The 21,700-nt window shown below is 40.9% G+C and overlaps 1 protein-coding gene across 1 annotated transcript in view; it reads right to left on the bottom strand.

The window, feature by feature from the left end:
* Nucleotides 1–3,904: 3,904 nt before the first annotated feature.
* The window catches only part of LOC103047081 (reticulon-4 receptor-like 1), a 196,463-nt gene continuing 178,667 nt past the window's right edge, over nucleotides 3,905–21,700 (bottom strand). The window contains exons 2-3 of the mRNA XM_007229775.4: nucleotides 9,163–9,614; nucleotides 3,905–6,739 (exon numbers count right to left, since the gene is read on the bottom strand). Coding sequence (XP_007229837.2) covers nucleotides 5,843–6,739; nucleotides 9,163–9,614 — 1,349 coding nt within the window. The 3' untranslated portion in view covers nucleotides 3,905–5,842. The remainder of the gene's footprint in view (nucleotides 6,740–9,162; nucleotides 9,615–21,700) is intronic.

Genomic DNA, 21,700 nt, shown 5'->3' with positions numbered 1-21,700 from the left:
TGTAGAACTTTTAACTCTATTCTTATTCTATTTATTGTTCATTCTTTTGTAGTGTGATGTTTGTCTATAGTCTCTGTATTTGTTACATGTCATACACGTATTATCCCATTACAACTGCACCTGGCAATAGCGATTTAAATAGGATTTACTTACTATACTTAGCAGCAAGTAAAATTTAGTTCTTGTTGATGTTTCACCAGGTGAAACAAATGTACCTGTAAATTTTAACATTTTGCGTGTATAAATTTCCTTCCTAAGAGCGCAACTTTGAAACTCACAAGCACACAAAAAATTGTGCGCGCTGAACAAATTATCGCTCTCAAGCTTAATTTTTCTCATTTTCAAGTGTTTTTTGTTCTTCTTGAATTCACAGATGTCCTCGCGCATATGGGACGTCTGTGCGTATTGCTTGTGGCTGCTGTTTTTGCTTGAGTGGAGTTTTTTCGATCGAGTGTAGAAAGGGGTTGTTTTAACAGTTTGGGGGCGGGGTCAAGGTCATCTTCCTCAGCCAATATCATTCGCTAAGGATGAACCTGACCCTGCCCCCAAACTCCAGGATTTGGGACTGACCATTTATTACTAGCAGCCTGCTTCAGAAAGCAAAGACAGACATCAGGAGAGTTAGCTAGCTATGCTAAAAGGTAAACTTTGGGGTTGACTAAATAATAATAGTAATAATCTGGGTACATGTTTCTGTTGACCGCTTTACTCTGTCTTTCTATCTTAAAGCTGGTAATTTTAAAGATAGATTTAGATAGCTAACTAACCCATGTTGTTTATTTAGCCAGCGGTCCAACACTTAATCCCCCATTAGCACAGGATCGTTCCACGGTGCTGAAGCCGGGCTAACACTGTACTGTGTGTCACTACCTACCAAAACTGCTTCAGGAAAAGGACAACCAGTAAACCTACCATAGGGTCATGGGGCCCATCTAACAACGTACAGGACATTAGACATCTGCTTCTAAAGTCTTGGTACCAGATACCTCAGAACACTTTCAGAGTTCTTGTGACTCAATGGGCCTCTTTAAACCTGGCATTAACATGCATTTTGAATCCATATAGGATCTGGATCTCCCTTCACTCACCATCAGTGTGTAGTCATCTCCACCAGGGCTACCTTCCGTTGGGTATTCAGGTATATTTTAGGTACATAATAGTTGACCTATTGGTCACAGTGGTGTAGGTCATAAGAGCAAGTCACCATTTGCTTTGCTGCAAAAAAAAAAAACAAAAACACACAAACACTTGCTGACCTTCCCTGAATAAGCCATATATTTATTCATATTGAATGGATAATAATATTATGTAGATTAATTTTCTTCTGGCAGTAATTTCAGTTACTTTTATAAGTAAAGCATTAACTGCACACTCAAGGGATCGACAGGACATTGATCAAGCAAATAAATGATACCAGGACCCACTAGCACAGATGCACTTCTTATTTATTACTTTAACTCTTCCCTGTTTGTTTAAGTTTGTTAAACGGTCTCATGTATACACTTAAAATCAGCTGATCAACCTCACAGGGAGTTTATTGTAAAGGCAGAATGAATTGCTGTGTGCAATTCTCAGTGCATCTATAATGTGTTTAGAGCGGAAAAGGTTCAGCAATGAAGAGTTAGCCTGAGGGCCTATGGGTACATTTTAAAGAGTCAGGGAAAAGGAGGAGGGGGGGGGGGGGTTCAGGCAGGTTGATATGCACACCCACATGTTTGTGTTTTTGTAATCGAGTCTCATGGCTGAAACTGATTTGTTCCCCAAGGATATTCAGAATAGGATATATACTGGTCCTCCACTCGTACCAGTTCATTCTCCTGTAATATATCCTTCAATGCAAGTTTTCCCAGCCCTCCTTTTTTGCCCAACTACTCCAGACTCAGAATAGAGCATGAGAGAGGTAGATGGAGGAAGTGGAGTGTGTGAGAGTGTGTGTGTGTGTACGAGAGAGTGCACCCTGTGTGTACGTGACGTGTGTGTGTATGTGAATTATGTGTGTGCTGGTATCTGACTGTGAATTATGCATACTGTGTGTGTTCATGGTCTGCGTCTGTGAATCACATATTACTGTGAGTGTGTGTGAGTTATGTGCACTTGTCTACTTTATATGTGAGGCTGCGTGTGTGTTTGAGCAAAGCGAGAGAGAGACAGAGAGAGAGAGAGAGAGAGAGAGAGAGAGACAGAGAGAGAGAGAGAGAGAGAGAGAGAGAGGATTGATGCAGTCCATTGGCAGCTCCAGTGTACTCATGAGTTGTAATAGAATTTTCAGTTCATCCTCAGTCATGCATATAAGTAGGGTTTCCTCTGCGATCACTCTGTTTAAAGTGAATGAGAAAACAAAAACCCGATTTCGCACTTAACTCTGCTATTGATTTGCATTAGCGGCCGTGGAAGGAAAGTGGAGGAAATTGATTTTTTTTTCCAAAAGCCTTTTTAGTGATGATCCTGACCTTTTAGTACTTAAAGATTTCCTGTAAGAGTTCTGTCAGCTCATCTATTTGAAAATACTGAAGTTTTGTGTGTGTAACTAGTAACCATAACTAATTACTTATTATTACTAATTATTTTTTTAAATTAACGTGCCCAACACTGGGTATAACATACTGCACAACTTTTAACTTCTATTCACTTCTATATTATTTAACTTTGTATATTGTTGTTTTGCTGTTCTTTACTGAATTTCATAATATATCTTGTCATGAAATATAATGGGACTGTTCTCCTTTGCTGGTAATGATGCACAACATCTCAACATTTAAATGGCTGTTTTTATCCCATCTACTATTATGGCAGGCTTTCACTTCTCATTAGCCATTTTCTTTCATCTTTATTATCATCGCTTTTGTTGTGTAATTCTTTTTGCTATACTGTGTCGGCCAGAGCAGGACTGGTTCTCTTTTAAGCCTGGGTTCCTCTCAAGGTTCTTGCCTTTTGCTCTGAGGGAGCTTTTTTCCTGCCACTGTTGCCCTTGAATCGTTAATTAGAGGATAAAGTCTGAATCTCTGTGATGGCCAAACCACAATACAGCATAATCTATGAACACCTACACAACACATCTAGAGAACCTTTTATTCCATCTATTTCTAATCTATAAGCATTCATTTGTCCCACACCATGACACGTAATAGCAACAACTTAATATATGTGGGATATCACCAGCAGAGCTCTGTAAAAAGAACAAATTTAAGCCTCCCCTTCACATTTTTATTTATTTAATTATATGTTTGGGCCCCCCATATTTAACATCAGATATTAGTTTACCCAGCGCTGTTTCTATTGCGCCATGTAGTATAAGACAATACCACTGAAAATCCACTTCGGGTTTTCCAGGTTGCCTTCAACAACTCACCACATGCGAGTGAAACTGGAGGGGGTAAAATCAGCCCCATTGCCATATCATAATGTCCAGCTTTTTCTAAAACACTACTCTTGTTATATGCCATCAGAGCAATGAAATATTTGAAGTAAACTTTGCCTTATTTTCTTAAACAGTACAAGTAACAGTAGGGTATTCTTAAAATAATAGGGTGTAAAAGAGGTTGCTCTTAATGTCACCAGCGGTACTGGTGATGTGGCCAGGCCTCTGCCATCATCACATAGGGTATTCTTAAAATAGAAGGTAAAATGCATTCATAAAGGCCTTGTTGGTGATAAATTGTGTCTTAAAACATAATCATAGCAGTGGGCTTAGAAACAGGCTGACGAGTATATGGACTAGCTGAATAAGCACTTGTTAAATCTGTCTCCAAAATAGTCATTGAATTAATTCACTTCTGTAGGTAAAACTAAGTGTATAACATCTGTTATATAAATCTGTTAAAAACACACCAGAATGCAGGAAACGACAATTCATTCTTTTAAAAAATAAAATATTATATTTTAATGTGGGCCCCCTGATTTTGACCATTGTTTTTAAGAGTGTACTACTCATCTGACCGGACCTCTAGTTATCCTTCTCACTTCTGAGGCCTTTCTTTCCACACCTTTTTCCTTCCTTTTTTGATTTGTATGAATAACAAAACAAAAGTCTTTCTCACAGACACTCACTTATTTATACTCATAATCAAACATGCATACACAACAGAGTAATGAGAGTCTCTACAGAGCCGTCAGCAGTAAGATCACATTTTCTCTTTAATGTTCTTTAGAAACAGCTTCTGGAGTCTGGTGGTGTTGGATAACAACAGACAGAAAGTTTGAGTCACAGAGAAGGCATAAGAGGGAGAAATAGAGATAGACAGAGAGAGAGAGAGAGAGAGAGCATGGGATGAAGATCGGGCTGAGAGGGAGAGAAAGAGGGTAGACAGCACAGTGCACTTTGTCTGAAATTATAATGAACGATTAGAAAAACGAACAATGCATAATAAAAATAAACTACCCCTCGCCTTGAGGAGGAAGACAAAATTCATTTTGTTCCCTCAGAGTGTGACAAGTGATGTTCCCAAAGAAATCAATGCTCACAATGTTAACAGTTAGTTAGTTCATATTAATCTCAGTTCACTTTAGTAGAAACTTCTATAAGTAGTCTTTGAGTGCAGGGAACAGAGACTGGACTGGGGAAAGTGCTGCGAGTCCTCCAGAACAAAGGGGGCACTGTCACTTTTCCTTGCTGGCTTTAGAAACGTTCTGTTAGCCAGAATTATGGCTAAGGGATTTAAAGCGATGTCCGTCCGTCTGTTTGCTGTTCTCCCCCTGTAACTGCAGGAGTGTTTCGTCTCTCTGTTGATTCGCTTGACCGTGGCGTGCTGTAGATAGATTTCCCAGTGAGCAATGACACGGAGAATGCCCATGTATCACAATGATGGATAGCACACTTGGGTGAACTGCCATGGCAGGAGCTATATTTGACCTCGCCACCTCTTTAACTACCATCCTCCCACTAGGTTCTAATAGCAAACACATCTCACAGCTAAGCAAACCAGACACACTCTCAGACAGACAGACAGTCGCCGGCACAGAGCAGCTCTCCACCTCAACGACCAAACCCACCCAGCAGCTTAAGGTCAACAGACTTCAGTGTGCTTTGGAAACAGAAGAAGAAAGTAGCTATTCCATTTAAATGTGATGAAACATAAGGACATATTATGCGCAGACCCACCCACATATGAGCTTAGAGTAGCTTGGATATGGCCACGTCTCCGTCTAAAGCTAGAGAGAGACAGAGTTAAGTACCCACCTTTTAATGCTGACAGGCTAATTCTTCAGCAAAAGCATACCTGAAAGCGCTCTGTTAATATTTGGTTGCTGTGTCTCGCCCACGCGCCTCGCCCTGCTGAGAGCAGCGTGCATCAGCGTGTCCGTGGGCCGAGGGCCCGGCGCTTGTGATGGGGAGGACATAATGGCCGTCATCCAAATTACAGCAGGAAACTAATGAGCCTGCAGTGCTGTGTGGGTTGGAATGTGTGCAAAACGTATAGAAGCTCCCCATCCTCTGACGCTCGTTACAGAATATATGGCGAATATGATTATGACCTTGGATCTGAATCTTGTTAGTACAAAAGATTAGAGAAGACACAGACAGAGTCTTTAACTGGTTCTTGAGGAAGCCAGAGTCAGATTTGTGAACTCCACTACTTCGTAAGATGAGATCCAGGGTGCCTTTTTTCTTCTTTCAAACCTCATGTTAAATTTCAGGCTCACGGTTTAGAGTTCAATCCGCCTTCTGACACAAGAGAGGCTTACCACATAAACACACATTGGGTAACTGCACGCTTGATAAGACACGCATACACACACACACACACACACACCCTCACACACTTTAGTGTAGGAGCCAGAGTAGATTGAGGACGGAGTTAGTTATTATATTTGACTGTTACCACAAAGCAAGGGCTGCATTGGCTCAGCGCTGTATAAAGGTTGTAAGAGGAGCCAATAGGCAGAGAGGAATGAGGAGAGAATGCACCAGTGACATGGCTCTGTTGGTGGCTCTCTGAACCCCACTTGGGGGCCCTACCGAGGTCCTTGGGATGCACTTATTTTTACGTCTTGGTGGGGAACCTTCAGGATTTAAGGGGTCGTATTTGCCCTCTCCCTCTTTTCCCTCCCCCAAGTCTTTATGGCCATACACCTCATTCTGCCCTTTCCCCTTCCGACCACGCTGCCTCGTGCAGTTCCTGTTGCGTCCTGCCTTTGGAGGTGCAGGCAGGGGGGCTGATGAGGGGGGGAAATGTTGGTCCTGGTGAGGCAGGTGAGGATGGTGGTGGTGGGAATGTAGTCGATGGTGATGGTCCTTCTTCAGCGACACGCCTACGTCCCCCTGGCTGGACTTGCTCTGGTGCAGGGACTCAGAACCAGTGCAAGCAGGTAACTCCTCCTTCTTCACCCGCTTCAGGTCTTTCCCTGCAAGCTCGGGCGGAGCCACGCACACCACTGAAGAGGTGGAGCCACGGAAGCGGCGCAGCCAGTCCCAGAGCGCCACAGCTTTACAGTCACATTCCCATGGGTTGTCGTTAAGTCGCAGGTACTCCAGGGCCGGAAGCATTGCCAGGCTCTCTGTGGCTAGCTCCGGCAGAGAGTTGTTGAACAGGTACAGCGTGGTCAGGCGCCTCAAGTCATGGAAGGCCAGCTGATGGATCCACTGGAGCCGATTCTGATGCAGCAGCAGGCGGTCCAGGGCACCGAGGCCACGGAACGTGTTCTGATGGAGGCTCCACAGCCGGTTGCCATGCAGGAAGAGGTGGCTGAGGTTCAGGAGGTCCACGAACATATCGTCCTCCAGGAATTCCAGCTGGTTGTCCTGTAAAGACACGATCCAGGCAGGTTAGATAAGCAGATAAAGAATTCACCCATTAGACTCCCAGACACAGATATGCTTTCAATAGACTACTCTAAACGAACTTTTCCATTTGGTAGACCATCTATTTTATTCTCAGTCAGGTAATGGACAAAAAAGACTAATTCACTGTCGGATAGGAAGACTTCTTGAAAGGAATATAAAAGCTTTACTTTTCACTTCCTCATTCAGAACAAGCACCCTTCACTCACTACAAGATAATATATGGGGCAAATGGCTAACCCCAATCCTGTGAAAATTAGAATTAGGAAACTTTTCAAGAGTTAAATTAGCTCAGATGAACAAAAATGTATTAGAATAAATTACAAATAATAATAATAATAATATTTCTGCTATTAAGCAGTGGACATGTGTGTTATTCCCTTTAGTGAGCCCTATATCAGTTATAGCTATCATTCTATGCCTAGTTTCACTAATCAATTTATTATGTGAAATCAGGTGAGCCTGTACTGAAATTGAACAAATTTATTAACTGGCTAAGGACCTCCAGGAGAAGCAATTATAAGTCCCTCCAAAAGTACTCTTTACAGCACTCACAATATTTCTGTCATTAACTGTTGTTTTACTTGGTCTACCTGTTCGGCATCTGTTACTTAGTACACCAGTGATGACTTTCTTCTTCAATACATTCTAAATCATTTAATTTGTTTTTTGGTCTGGGCCAATATTTAGGCAATGCTTGTTTTTTACCCATAGACAGCTCTCTGATTTTCATGTTGGTTACTCCTCTATCTATAAATGCACAGTCTGCACAGGTAAAACGCTAATCTAAAACTGAGCATATACATTTAGCTCTATTTATTGCAAGTGCAATCTTTTAAACTTTTGATTTTTTTTGTCTCAAATCAATCTTTTACACAAAAGTCTATTGCATAAATAAAAGGAATGGAATCACTATTCCAATACTTTTGGAGGGTACTGTAGCTCACAAGATATCAAATTAAATCAAATTACATTAATGTTTACTATCATCTGTAAACATCTGCATCTCTAATAAAATATGCCATTATATATGTTGTTGAAAGTAATTTTCTTCACCTCATGCAAATGTATGTTTTTTCATTGGTGTTTTAGATGGCTTTTTGAGTGCTTTATTTGATCCACATGTCTGAATGTATTGTTCAGTATTTATTCACACTGACATGTTCCACAGACGATATAGATATAGGTCTCCTGATTTGAATGTGGATGATGTGATGTTTGAGAATCTCTTGTCTGTTCACATAGTCAATTCTGATTAGATGCTTTCAGTCATAATCATTACTGCACCCACTGCACTGTGCTAATGTTTTTAATGATGCATTTCTGGTACACGTGACATTGTGGATTGAGAATTTTGAAATCAATGCTTGGGATCGTATGTATCATTCATCTCACCCCCACGATCAGGCCTTGCTTTAACTCATCAATTCATGTCACCATGGCAGCATTTAATCTCAGACACAAAATCTTTTTAAAAATCATCTGAACATCAGAAAAACATTAGAAAAACACTAGCCCTCCTCTGAAGTAACACATCAGGATCAATTTAGATACTGCTATTCCACAACTTTATGCATGTCAGTGTACTGAATTAAAGGACTTTTTTATGCTACAAAATCATATATGCTGTATTATTTCACCCTCTCGATAAATTAAACAGTTCATGCCTTACTGACAGCGAGAGGGTGTCTGTGCTTTTTTCTACTGAAATTTTCATCAGAACCAGATGCCATTTTGGTCTTTCCTTCAGTGTAACGAGAATTAATTTGTGCTGCCAAAAACGTACAAGATATTGAACATTCTGAACAGCTTCTGTCATGCTTTAGTTGGCAAGTTGTATGTATCCACAGCAACAGCAGGGACTGGGAGCACTGGCAGACTGATAAATTGATGTCTATACAAGACTTTACAAATGTTTGCAGGGCTGTTTTTTGTGCCAAGCTAAGCATTTTATAGATTCACATTCAACTTATTACAGCTGAAGAGAATATAAAGAAAGTATGACATATTTGTGATGAGAGGCACAATTACAAGAGCATCTTGGAGAGGGGTCAAGAGAAGTGTTGGTACCATAAATTAAAGGGTGTATATTACCTAGTGTTACATAACTGACTCCTTTAGGAACGCTTGGATATTTTGAAACACTGCAGTGAAAGATGTGCTTCCTGAAAGCCAGGCACATATCCAACTATCCATATCTTCAACTGCTACAGACTGTCTGCATTAACCACACTGCCTTCAACCTGAATCTGAATGGGCTACCTGAACATTTATCTGCAATATGGACAGTGATATATGTACTGTAATGTTTTCATGGATGTGGCATCAAATTTAATATTTATTTCTTGATAGAAGAGCAACTTTGAGCAACTACAACTTCCTACCTGCAGATAAAGGTACTGCAGGTTGTGCAGGCCATCAAACAGGCCGGCAGGCAGGGTCAGCAGGCCGCAGTGGTAGAGGTGGAGCGCGTGGAGGCGACCCAGGCCCTGGAAGGTGTCGCTAGCCAGCGAGCCCAGGTGGCGGTTGTCACCCAGGTCGAGCTCCTCCAAGCGGGTGAAGCCCATGAAGGTGGAGGGCTGGATATAAGAGATGTTGTTGGAGTAGAGCCACAGCATGACAGTAGTGGGGCTGAAGTGGCCCTGGAGCAGGCGCTGGATCTTGTTGTTCTGCAAGAAGACGCGTTCGCTCTGCGCCGGGATGCCCTCGGGAACCACCTGGAAGTTGTGCGCCTGGCAGCTGACCGTGCTAGGCGAGCTGTAGCAGATGCAGTGGCGCGGGCACGACTGCGACAGCTCCAACCCACACAGCACCAGGAGGAACTCCAGACCACAGCCTACACACACAAAGGCAGATAGAGACAGAGAGACTGTGAGTAAGAACAGTAATTTACTGTAAATATACAATTTGGTCATTGCATGGCCCACACAGCTCAAGCTGCAGGTGCACATTCAACAAACACAAATCAGAAAAATAAAGAGCACGTCACAGATAAAGATAACCACTGGAATAAATCCGCGCAGAGGATCGAGATAAGGAACAACATGAGAGAAGAAGGGGAGAGATATTGGGGAAGAAAAAAGGCAAATCAGATAAACTAATGGGATTAGAGGTTTTGGATCTCACAACAACTGTATCAGCCCCCATCTTTATCTCCCAGATACATTTGTCAACACAACAATGTAAAGGCTTATGGGCCGCACAACTGCGCTGATCTAAACCGGAGGCGGGAGTTTAATAGCTGCTAGCCCTGAAAGAGGAAGCTGCATCCATTCAGTAGCTTGAGGCCCAGCTTCTCTTACGATTACACTGCAGCGCTGAAAACCACACACATCTTCATCTCCAAGGTTGTCGTGAGATTGTGAGAAATCAATGGGATAATGCAGAGCGAATACACATGAACATAGCTGCACTTCCCGTCTCTCTCTGTTCACTAGTGAAGGAAATGAAGTGTGTGTGTGTGTGTGTGTGAGGGCTGGTAATGGAGCCAGGTCAATAAGGATGGAGTTTGGATAAAGGACACAGTTGTATAAATGAGAATAAGGCTGGCTGAGCATCAATTCAACTCTTTGATGCTGAAAATTTGCACTGAAATATCAAGCATAAAAAATAAACATAAAATAAACAGACAGACAAACACATATCAGGCATACATACAATTAAAAATTCACTTGCTGAATCTAAATACAACACACACTTCAAAACAGAAAAAAAAATTGATCATATACCAATGTTTAAATGTAATAATTGACAAACAAGGTACCGCATGATGTCACATAGAACCTGATTGGTTGAGCACAGGCTCACGACAAGGTATCATTGAAGTAAGACCTGATAGTTGGTGTCAGACTGATAGGACATTCCATTTCTCTACTTGTGTGGGCATTTAAGAGTTCTCAATACACAGTTTTTATTGGGAATAGGCCGCAGAAAGCATTAATAACTCATAGCAGACAGCACTACAGTGGGTTGTAATGCTCAAGACTGTCACTATTTGCTTAGAAGTGTCCTTGGAGGGGCTCCGAGAGAGCTAAGCGCTTCCACTATGATGGAGAAATCTCCGGTTCGAATCCTGTTCATCGGCTACCGGAGCCCTGAGAGAGCACAACTGGCCTTGCTCCCTCCGGGTGGCTAGATGGCGCTCTCTCCCCACATCACTCCAAAGGGTTATGTCGCTCAGCACAGGGCGTCTGTGAGCTGACGTATCGGAACCGAGTCACTGCGCTTTCCTCCAAGCACGTCGTGAAGCGGAGGAAGCATGTGTTAGTCTTCACCCTCCTGGTGTGTTGGGGCATCACTAGTGGTAGGGGGAGTCCTAATGAGTGGGTTAGGTAATTGGCTGTGCTAAATTGGGGAGAAAATGGGAAAAAAATTAGAAAAAAAATATATATAAAAAACATAGAGGTTGAACACTAATAATTATGAGATCTAATGCTTTCTTTCTAATATTTAAACAACAAAATCCAGTCCTGCTCCACTGCCTGCCTCCGAAAGTCTTTTGTCCCTCAGGCCATAAGACTATTCAACTCCTCTCAGCACAGCAAACTAAAGACTCTGTGACACTTTTTCATTCCGGCAGTTCTGGCCACACCATGGACACACCCCCATCTATGGACACACTCTCAGTCTTGCTGAAGCCTATAACATCTATTTTTACAGTTCTACCCTATTTTGCACTAGTAGTTCATTCACTAGTTCATTCATCTACTGTTTACGTATCTTTTGCACTGCTGAATTCAAATTATTATATAACTGTTTATTTGCACTTTCTGTATGGCTGACATCTATCTATCTATCTATCTATCTATCTATCTATCTATCTATCTATCTATCTATCTATCTATCTATCTATCTATCTATCTATCTATCTATCTATCTATCTATCTATCTATCTATCTATCTATCTATCTATCTATCTATCTATCTATCCATCCATCCATCCATCCATCCATCCATCCATCCATCCATCCATCCATCCATCCATCCATCCATCCATCCATCCATCCATCCATCCATCCATCCATCCATCCATCCATCCATCCATCCATCCATCTAAAATCTGTGAACACGAGCTGGCACAAACAGCCCAGTCCAGCACAATCATTTCATGCATATTTTGGAGCATTGCTGTGAGGATTTGATTGCACTCAGAGACAGTAGGCAGAATGTTCACCATCTTACCTCATCTACCTAACTCTCAACACAACACAAAAGTATTGGTTGGAGCACTATCTTTACAGTAAACACAGTTCCACTGTTCCACGGATCAATGCTGGTAGATTTATATGCCTGTACCCCCTGCCTGGCAATACAGATGAGATATACTGTATATATGAATGAGAAACACAGCTTGAGATAAAATAAAGCGAGGATGAATGACATGTAGAGCAGTGTAAAAAAGACAGTGTTAGAAAATGATCTGACTATTGATATAGATAACATGTAGAGAGAAAACTGAGAGAAAAAGAGGAAGAGATTGTGAGGGAAGAGTGATAATATTGCCTTCGACAGTAAACCTGTGTAAGTGATGCTCCCAACAAAAATGCCGGCCTGTGGTAACTGTGTGTATATATATATATATATGTGTGTGTGTGTGTGTGTGTGTTGTCTCCAATGTCTGCTGCTTGTCCTTTGTTTTAGTGAACTGCCATCTTTTTTTAAGGATGGAAATTTTAAAGATGAAAGCAATATTTTAATCACTTTTGAGGTATTCCTAGTACTTGTTTTGCCATCCAGCTTGTTCTATTGCAAGAGAATTGTGATAACCATAGCAGTGTTTTTTTTTATAATTTTATTCATTAAATAAGAGCTGGTTAAGGTGATCACCTAATCAGAACCACATTAATAGAATGAGGTGCACTTGGGTTGAAATTCAACTGATACTGGAATGTCTGTCAGAAATGTAGAGATGCTGTTTTTTTTAAGAGCTGGATGTGTGGTTTGTGGGAGAATCTGTGAGTTGGCATGTATGAGGGACAGGAGGTGAAATTCCTGGAAAGCTTGATTACACGGTTTCACGTGCAGCATCATGGCAACAGATTTGCGCCGTCAGTTTTTTTTCAGCTGTTTCATCATTCCCTCCTCCCCCTCTCTCTCATTCCCTCCTCCCTCTCCCTCTCATTCCCTCCTCCCTCTCCCTCTCATTCCCTCCTCCCTCTCTCTCACTCCCTCCTCCCTCTCTCTCTCATTCCCTTCTCCCTCTCTCTCACTCCCTCCTCCCTCTCTCACTCCCTCCTCCCTCTCTCTCACTCCCTCCTCCCTCTCTCTCTCATTCCCTTCTCCCTCTCTCTCACTCCCTCCTCCCTCTCTCACTCCCTCCTCCCTCTCTCTCTCATTCCCTCCTCCCCCTCTCTCTCATTCCCTCCTCCCTCTCCCTCTCATTCCCTCCTCCCTCTCTCTCACTCCCTCCTCCCTCTCCCTCTCTCTCTCATTCCCTCCCTCTCTCTCTCATTCCCTCCTCCCTCTCCCTCTCACTCCCTCCTCCCTCTCTCTCTCCCTCCTCCCTCTCTCTCTCATTCCCTTCTCCCTCTCTCTCACTCCCTCCTCCCTCTCTCACTCCCTCCTCCCTCTCTCTCTCATTCCCTCCTCCCCCTCTCTCTCATTCCCTCCTCCCTCTCCCTCTCACTCCCTCCTCCCTCTCTCTCTCCCTCCTCCCTCTCTCTCTCACTCCCTCCTCCCTCTCCCTCTCTCCTCCCTCTCTCTCTCATTCCCTCCTCCCTCTCTCTCTCATTCCCTCCTCCCTCTCTCTCTCATTCCCTCCTCCCTCTCTCTCTCACTCCCTCCTCCCTCTCTCTCTCATTCCCTCCTCCCTCTCTCTCTCATTCCCTCCTCCCTCTCCCTCTCATTCCCTCCTCCCTCTCTCTCTCATTCCCTCCTCCCTCTCTCTCTCATTCCCTCCTCCCTCTCTCTCTCACTCCCTCCTCCCTCTCTCTCTCATTCCCTCCTCCCTCTCTCTCTCATGTGTGAGTTTAAGCAGTGTGTTTAAACACAGCTCAGAGCCGGCCGGGTGACAGCTGCAGCAGTGAAATATTACAGCCTGAAACACGTTTTCCTGATTCTCAGCTCAAACTCAGTTCACACACGTCTCTGAGATTAACAGTTAAATTCTGTAAAAGTAAACCTGGCACGTCCTATATTATTTATTAATATAAATTGTGTGTTATTTACTCTGAGCTCTTACACTGACCTTAAAGTAATTCAACTGTCATGTAAGTGATTGTGTAACACATTATATAAAGTAGACGTTCTGGGATGAGCATCTTGTGCTTCAACCCTGAGAAGTTGCCACTTATCAGCAGTGAAATATACGTGTATAGGTCAGGCCTGTGATAACTATTTTTGGATGATATTTTTTTCAGTAAAAATGACCAGTAACACTTTACAGTAAAGGTACATTAATTAATGGTAATTACAAAATAATTTGTTATTATTTACAGAACATTCTTCAACATTACAGTTTAACATTAATGTTTAATAATACTGTACTTTTGTATTTTTACACTTAACATTCTATTTTTTATTTTATTGTATTTATATGTATCATTATAGTTATATATCTTTTTGTAACTTTGTGTATTATACATACCTGCTGCAGATGGTTTTCTCACCATAAGTGAACTGCTCCAGAAAATAAACCTGCGCGTTGGGCAGACGTTGGGCAGGCGCGGGGCAGATTATGGCAGAAGTTGGGGTCAAACTTGACGGCGTGATTAATTGTGTTAAAAAAATAACGCATTACTGATTCCAAATTAATCACATGCGTTAATGCTTTCACTTAGACAGCCATAGTCTAAACTAGGGTTAATAATTAACTAGTTAAGACATTACTTAAAGAATACACAATGTTTACTACTGCCGTAAGTACTGTTGTTTGTGACCCATTTTGTACCAAAAAAAAATTTATGTCACTGATGTAATAAAAATAATAAAAAAGCATAAAGAAAGCAGTTAAACAATAAAGCAATAAACTTTTACTAGAAAAGTGTAGTTGCACAGCTAAAGTGTTTCTAGGTAAGGTGTTGCTAGGTTGTTGCTAAGCTTTTGCTAGGTCTTGTTATAGTATAACAGTTGGTTCCTAAGGTGTTGCTGGATCAAACTTTAAAAAGACTTGTTTACTGTAACTAGCATGTTTATGAGATTCAGTACCAACAAAATTATTTAAACAGACATTAACCTTTACTTGACATAATCAATGTATCTCTTAGAATAGGCTATGTACCTAAATCTCTTAAACTGGCAAACTGAGGTCCTTCTACTAGGTCCTAATATAGATTAAACATGGATGATAATACTGTAATAAACATAGATGGTTACTTAATTATACCTAGCAAAACTGTGAGAAACATAGGGGTAATTTTTGACTCGTTTGATGTACACATATGCAATATAGTTAAAACTACTTTCTACCATTTACACAATACAGCAAATTTCTGCAGTATACTCTCCCTGGAAGATGCTAAAAGCTGGTGCATGCATTCATAACCTCAAAACTGGACTACTGGAACCAAGAGTGTATTTTTGCGATTATATCACAGTTTCATTATCGCTGTTTATTAAAAATTTTGAGTTAAACATAAAATATGATCTGTTTGCTTATAAACACTCCATGACTTAAAATAGTTTCATTGCTGCTCTGCTTGTAGCTGTAATTTGCATTATCGGTCATTTCAGTCAAAATTGTGGAAATCTAAGTAAATAAATAGAAGAGTCCAGGAATCGTTTGACTAAAATCGTTTTTTTTTAAGAATTAAAAGTTTTGTTTACTTTGGCGCCCCCAGAGTCCACCTTACATTCAGCTTAAAATACATTATATTAACTGGAAAATGCATACACTTAAACATTTATTTTAATAACAACTCTTGACCTGATATAGGTGGCTGATAATGTGTGAAATAATGCATGTTTTTTAATCACTGGGCTTATTTATTTGTGGGACCATGACTTTGCCTGCGCCACCTATTGGAGACATGGCATTTCTGTGTCTATGGGATCCAGCACCCTCCAGTGGTGTATAATAACATCGCATTTGGTTTGTATTTGGTTTGTAAGTGCTGCATGGTTGCTAGGTTACCTTTATGTGGCGGAGGAATACATGGAGAGCTTCAGTTACAGTGTATTACCGGCTAACACTCATAAAACGCCTCTCAGCCAATCACACTGCAGGGTCGGAACTAACTGTGGTATAATTACAAATACATTCATCCCTACACAGGATACCTGTTAAATTTTGTAAAGATTATAAAAAAAACAATTCTTCTGACATAAATCTCTCAGTGTTCTCTTCACTGTTTCCACCACCACCTTGGTGCTTATTCATTAGAGGCTTGGCCCTGTATCTCTGTAAATCTGCTATGTGACAACATTTGTTGTAAAAAACTCAATATAAATAAATGTGAATTGAATTGAAAGGAGCATAATAAAGTTTGCAGAGAAACAGATGGACTACAGTAATTATACAGTAATTATAGAACGGTACGATCAGCTAATAAAATGGACAGTGAGCACAGAAATAAGGAGGCTGTCATAATATTGTGACTTGACTGTGTGTGTCTATACGCTATATAGAATTTGAGTAATGTCTGTTAATGGTATCTGGCATCTAGAGGACTCCAGATGGTGCTCTGATCTGCTTGAACGGTAAAATAAAAGTAATGGACCTGATTTGGGCTTAAAGTAGCCAAAACATTATCCATTAAAACATACTTGGATAGGCACAACCCCAAAGCACTGAACTGGATTGGGACAGCTGTGTAAATTTCACTCATTGTGCCTCATTCACTAATATCTTTCTAATAAAAGCCATAAATAAGTTTTTGAGAGTCCTAAGAGATGGCCTGTCAGATTCATGATGGGTTTTTAAACTGCAGCTATAGAGCCAATTTTCCTAATAAACTAAACACACACCTACCCATTCATTCATCTCTTTACACACTTTTCTTAGTCTGGGTCGTAGAAGGTCCAGAGTGTTTTCTGGAAACACTGGGAAAAAGACAGGAAACCTGATGCACAATATTAAAGCCCATTGCAGAGACTGAGCACAAGCATTCATTACACAACAAAATCCTCTGTGACTGGAGACAACCTCATTCAACATCACTGAATCTGTAGGTCTTGAGGAAAAAAAGGTGGGTTTTAGAAGAAATGATTAGTGAGAGTTATTGAGGCCACTGTCATGTATTATATGTAATAGTAAACAATCTATTTATATACAGTTAGGTGCACATTTTTTTACACAATCTTCATATTTTGGAATTTGCATGCCACCATACTGGATTTGCAATGAAATAAATTTCATATGAAGCATTTAAAACTGCAGCCAATTTTCTCCTTATTTCAGGGGCTCAAGGAAATTGGACAAATTAACCTTACCATAAGTAAAATGAATGAAATTACTACCTGAAGTCTATAACCCATATGTGTCACCAAACACTGAATTTCCTCCTTTATGATGCTTTGCCAGGCCTTTATTGCAGTGGTCTTCAGTTGTTGCTAGTTTGGGGGTCTTTTTACCTTTAACGGGTTCAAATCCAGTGATTGACTTGGCCACTGCAGATTATTCCACTTTTAATTTAGGGACACACTGATATGGGAATTGTTGACCAAAATCTGATATGTATAAAGCATCTATATAACATTCTGCTCTTTTAAAATAAAACATATGCAAAAAGTCAAATCTAAACTTCTGTCTAATCCAGATTCCATTAGGGTGTTATCTGCAGGCACCAGTATGATTCAGATACTGTGGTGCATCTCTATTTGAAATGCAGGCTTCTATCTGTGAATTGTGGTCGGTCACGACAATAAAACTTGAATTGAGATTCAAGTGTTGTGGTGTGTTCTGTGCACCTGCACATCCATCACAAGGGAGAAGCCCACCGCAACCACAAACCCAGCTATACAAACATCTTCAGTTTCTGCCTGTCAAGCACACACACACACACACACACAAGCCTCTCCCAAGATTCCTTCCACTATCATGTCACATTCTTCAGCTCTCAGCGATGCTCATCCGTCGCTCCTGCTCCCAAGACTTTTATCTTTTCCTCGGCTCCACAGTCTCTCCGTCTTAAAGAGTGCCGGATGCTGCATTATTGCGCTTCATAACTCATAACTCAAGTAAGATTGAGACACATTACATTGGGAGAGATGCTCATCAGAGAGAGAGTGAGCTCAATAACACTGACAATAAACTGAAAGGAAACCGCGGCATGGCTGCATAATGAGCATCATACATCAACATTTATAGTGCTTATGCTGAATGAATACAGCTAGAGACTGCAGTGAGAACTGCACTGAGCAGACTGCCGTCAGCAGTCCGGTGTCACTTCATGGGCAAAAAGAAAGTTAAAAATAAAAAAGTGGATTTCCTAAAGGAAACGTAGAGTTGGTGAGCAGTTTAAGTGGGAGGATTAAAACGACAATCACATGAGTATAAGTCAGTACGGTTAGGTGTACTTACACTGCCTGGGCACGGTTACCTCCTAAAGCACGGCTTGTTTGACTAGTGAGATCACTAAACTGTACCCTGCTTCTGTTTGAAGAGGTGGGCCAGAGCACTGTGCTCCAGCACAATTCAACCAAATCATGCACAGTGTGAGTACACCCTAAGCTAAGGGTCTTGGGCGTGGCCAAAAAGGGTTGGGAGTGAACGTGATGAACTAGGGATTAAAAACATTAAACGAGTGCAGGTCCGCTATAGCTATGGACTATAGCACTATTACCTGCTGTTGACGGCTTTCCAATAGATCACTAAAATAGGGTTCTATGACTTGGGCATGTATGAAAATGAATTGAACTGAATGTATAATGGAAAAAAATAGATGATTTCAAATGTGGATTAGAGCTTGGCGGCCTGCTCTGAATGAGTACATGTCTGGCCTGAGATATATCCCGAATGTTTTTTATCCATCCAACAGAAATACAATAGATAGGCGTGCACTTTTGCACTCGATTCATTCTTAACAAAAATTAATTTGAATTTTAGTTTATACGTAAAATCGGATCATGCAGTCAGACTGATTAATCTGGAATGGGAACTGTGTATTTTTTTTTTAAACCTGTGGAACAAGTTAGGCGGCAAATATCCTGCAGAATAATAATAATAATATAAAGCCCTGCAGTGAAACATCACAAGACGAAGAGCAGAATTCATGACATTCAGAAGCAGAACAGGCCGGGTTTAGGCACTGTATCCACCAGGAGAACACAATTAGAGTTCTGTAGGTGGAAGAAAAAATATATTCTGCATGAACAATGTATTGTAAGGTGGAGGCTCTAACTCTCTGGCTACTGTTTTGAAAAAGCAGAGTTGAGGAAGGTATAGGTTCCAAACTGTGCTTTGTGCTGCATTACAACAGAAAAAGTGCTGTAGGCCGAGTAGACGACCAGAACTCGTAAAGCTGTGTTTTATGAGGGAAAAAAAGAAGCTCTGAACTCTGAATATCTTTTGCTTTGCATGCAGGAGAAATAATGACCAGCATAATGATGATTTCTGGCGGTTATTCCTCCTGTTAATGAGCTGGCTCATGACTGTGGAAAACATTTAAACAACCATTTGTAGTTACTGTTTATCAAATACTATATAATTTCAGTACTGTAATACTGTACGCTTATATTTAACAAAGATTTATAATAGAAAACTGACCTTTTTTGCACATTTTGAAATTATTATAATTTGATGCAGTACACAAACACTGCAAATTGTACCCCCAGTCCATAGAGTCTTTATATAGAAATCAGTGACATCACCATTCTTTATTGGTATTGAATATCTAAATATAATATGTAAACATCATCTACAGAAAACACCTGTACACCAAAATTAAACGTAAATTGTGCCCTCTACTGTGGATGACACTGTTCACGTATTTCCTCTAATGGTTAAGTCTGCAAACAAACAGTAATTGTGCATTATAATCATCTGTGTACACATCGGCTACATAATTGGCCAATTTTTCATTGCATATTTGGGCTCAAAATTGGCTGAAACTGCTACATAACTTATTAATCCTCAAAAACCCAAACACATCTGTACCCCTCTGTATAAGTACCAAGGGAGATGTAATGGCTACAAGCATTTACAGTAAACATTATTTAAAAGGCCACTACCCTCTTTTTACTTTTTAGCATAAATACACGAATGGACAGCTGATATTTGAGAGTTTTTCAAAAGTATTTGTTATTGTGTGTTATTAACACACTTCTGATTAAAGTAAATAACTATAAAACCTGTATCTGATTCATGCTCCACACATTACATACAGTACTAATACTCTTTTTGTAGCATTTTGTAGCATGTTACCCCCTCACTGGCTGCTCAGAGCGAAGGGAAACTAGCCGTGTTACTGAGGTGTTTTGAAGCATGTTTGCTATAACACAATCCAGACAGGGCTAAATATATTATACTGATTACCACTAATCCCTCCTGTCCCTGGCTCGCTTCATTTAAGCTGTATCGTTCCATCTCTCCTTCCTTTCATGTTCACTCACTCCCCCCTCCCTCCCACACCCCACACTCCTTTTTCCCTTATTTCAATCTGGTCTGATTTCAATTATTTTCAAACCTTATCTGGACGCTTATATCATGGACATACGGGCTTGTTAATTAGGTATGAAGCAGCCATTTTACACCAGATCTGTGTGAGTGTGTGTGTGTGTGTGTGTGTGTACATAGAAAAGTGCCAGCCTGAGGATGAGCTGTCTCTTGATAAATTTCACTAATATTTTTCTATTGATCAAGTTTGGACATGCAGCTACTGGAGCATGCGATTATTTTGTTCTCCTCTTTATCTTATTTGTGTACCTCCTTATTGTCCTAATTTTGCTTTCATCTTTCATATTATTCTATGTTATAGTTCACTTTGCATTTCTCTCTTCCTCTTTCTCAAGAGACGTCAAAAAATTCACAAGTGTATCTGTTTCTCTCTCTCTCTTTTTCTTTCGCTCGTTCTCTAAAACATTGCAGAAGGTTGGCACTGTTGTAAAGCCAGTGGCTCTGAAAATAGATCAATGCTGGGCCGGAGATACAGACACTTTTACTAATGGACTATCGCAGGATGGAATGATAATCAGTAGAGACACCCTGCGATGAGAAGGCCAGCAGAGTGTGACAGAGAGAGAGAGAGGGATAGATAGAGGTGGGGAATGATAGACGGATTGAGATGTCACCAAAGCGACACACTGCTCTCCACACACAGATTCTGGGCTGTGATTGTTTGGCCACACAACAGACCCTTGTCTCAATAATAGACTGAGTAAATAGTTTTGGACGCATTGGGGCTCGTCCTTGCCAGCACAGTCAGAGGCGATGCTCAGGACGAGACTTGATGGGATTCTGTCCTGGTGCCAACACGACGCTCCTCTGCCAACTCTCTGCCCATCTCTCATTTCAGTTATGGGGCAATGCTCTTCTCTTCTCTGAGGGACAGTAGATGAGTATACTTCACTGAGGCACAGCTTCAGCTATCCACACAGTGGTGGTAAACAATTCAAAATGTACACAGTTTTGTTTCTTCATGTTTTACTTTTTTTTTTTTAGCTATGCTGATTATCCCACCTACTCAGCTGTACTCCCCCTATCCCCCAGGGAGTGATGCCCCAACACCAGGAGGGTGAAGACTAGAACATGCCTCCTCCGACACGTGTAGTCTGTCAGGGTTTTTTTTATAAGCTGCTGCTGATGCAGCATTACCAAGTAGTGCCTTAGTCCGCTGAAGCACTTAGACCCCCATGTTTGCAATTCAATCATGTTTTTAATCAAATGAAAAATTTCAGTCCATTCTAAAATTGTCCATTCTGCCACTGTCCAAGAAAAGTCAAATATAAAGTAAAGCTGGAAGTTTTCTAATAAACAGTCAAAATGTATTATTTTTTTTTATTTTTAAAAGGCTAAAGGGCAACATTATTCTGATGATGACTATTAAG

The sequence above is a fragment of the Astyanax mexicanus genome, chromosome 20 (assembly GCF_023375975.1).
Source record: "Astyanax mexicanus isolate ESR-SI-001 chromosome 20, AstMex3_surface, whole genome shotgun sequence".
Taxonomy (NCBI): domain Eukaryota; kingdom Metazoa; phylum Chordata; class Actinopteri; order Characiformes; family Acestrorhamphidae; genus Astyanax; species Astyanax mexicanus.
Note: the sequence above shows the minus strand (reverse complement) of the source record. Positions and strands in the feature narration are given on the sequence as shown.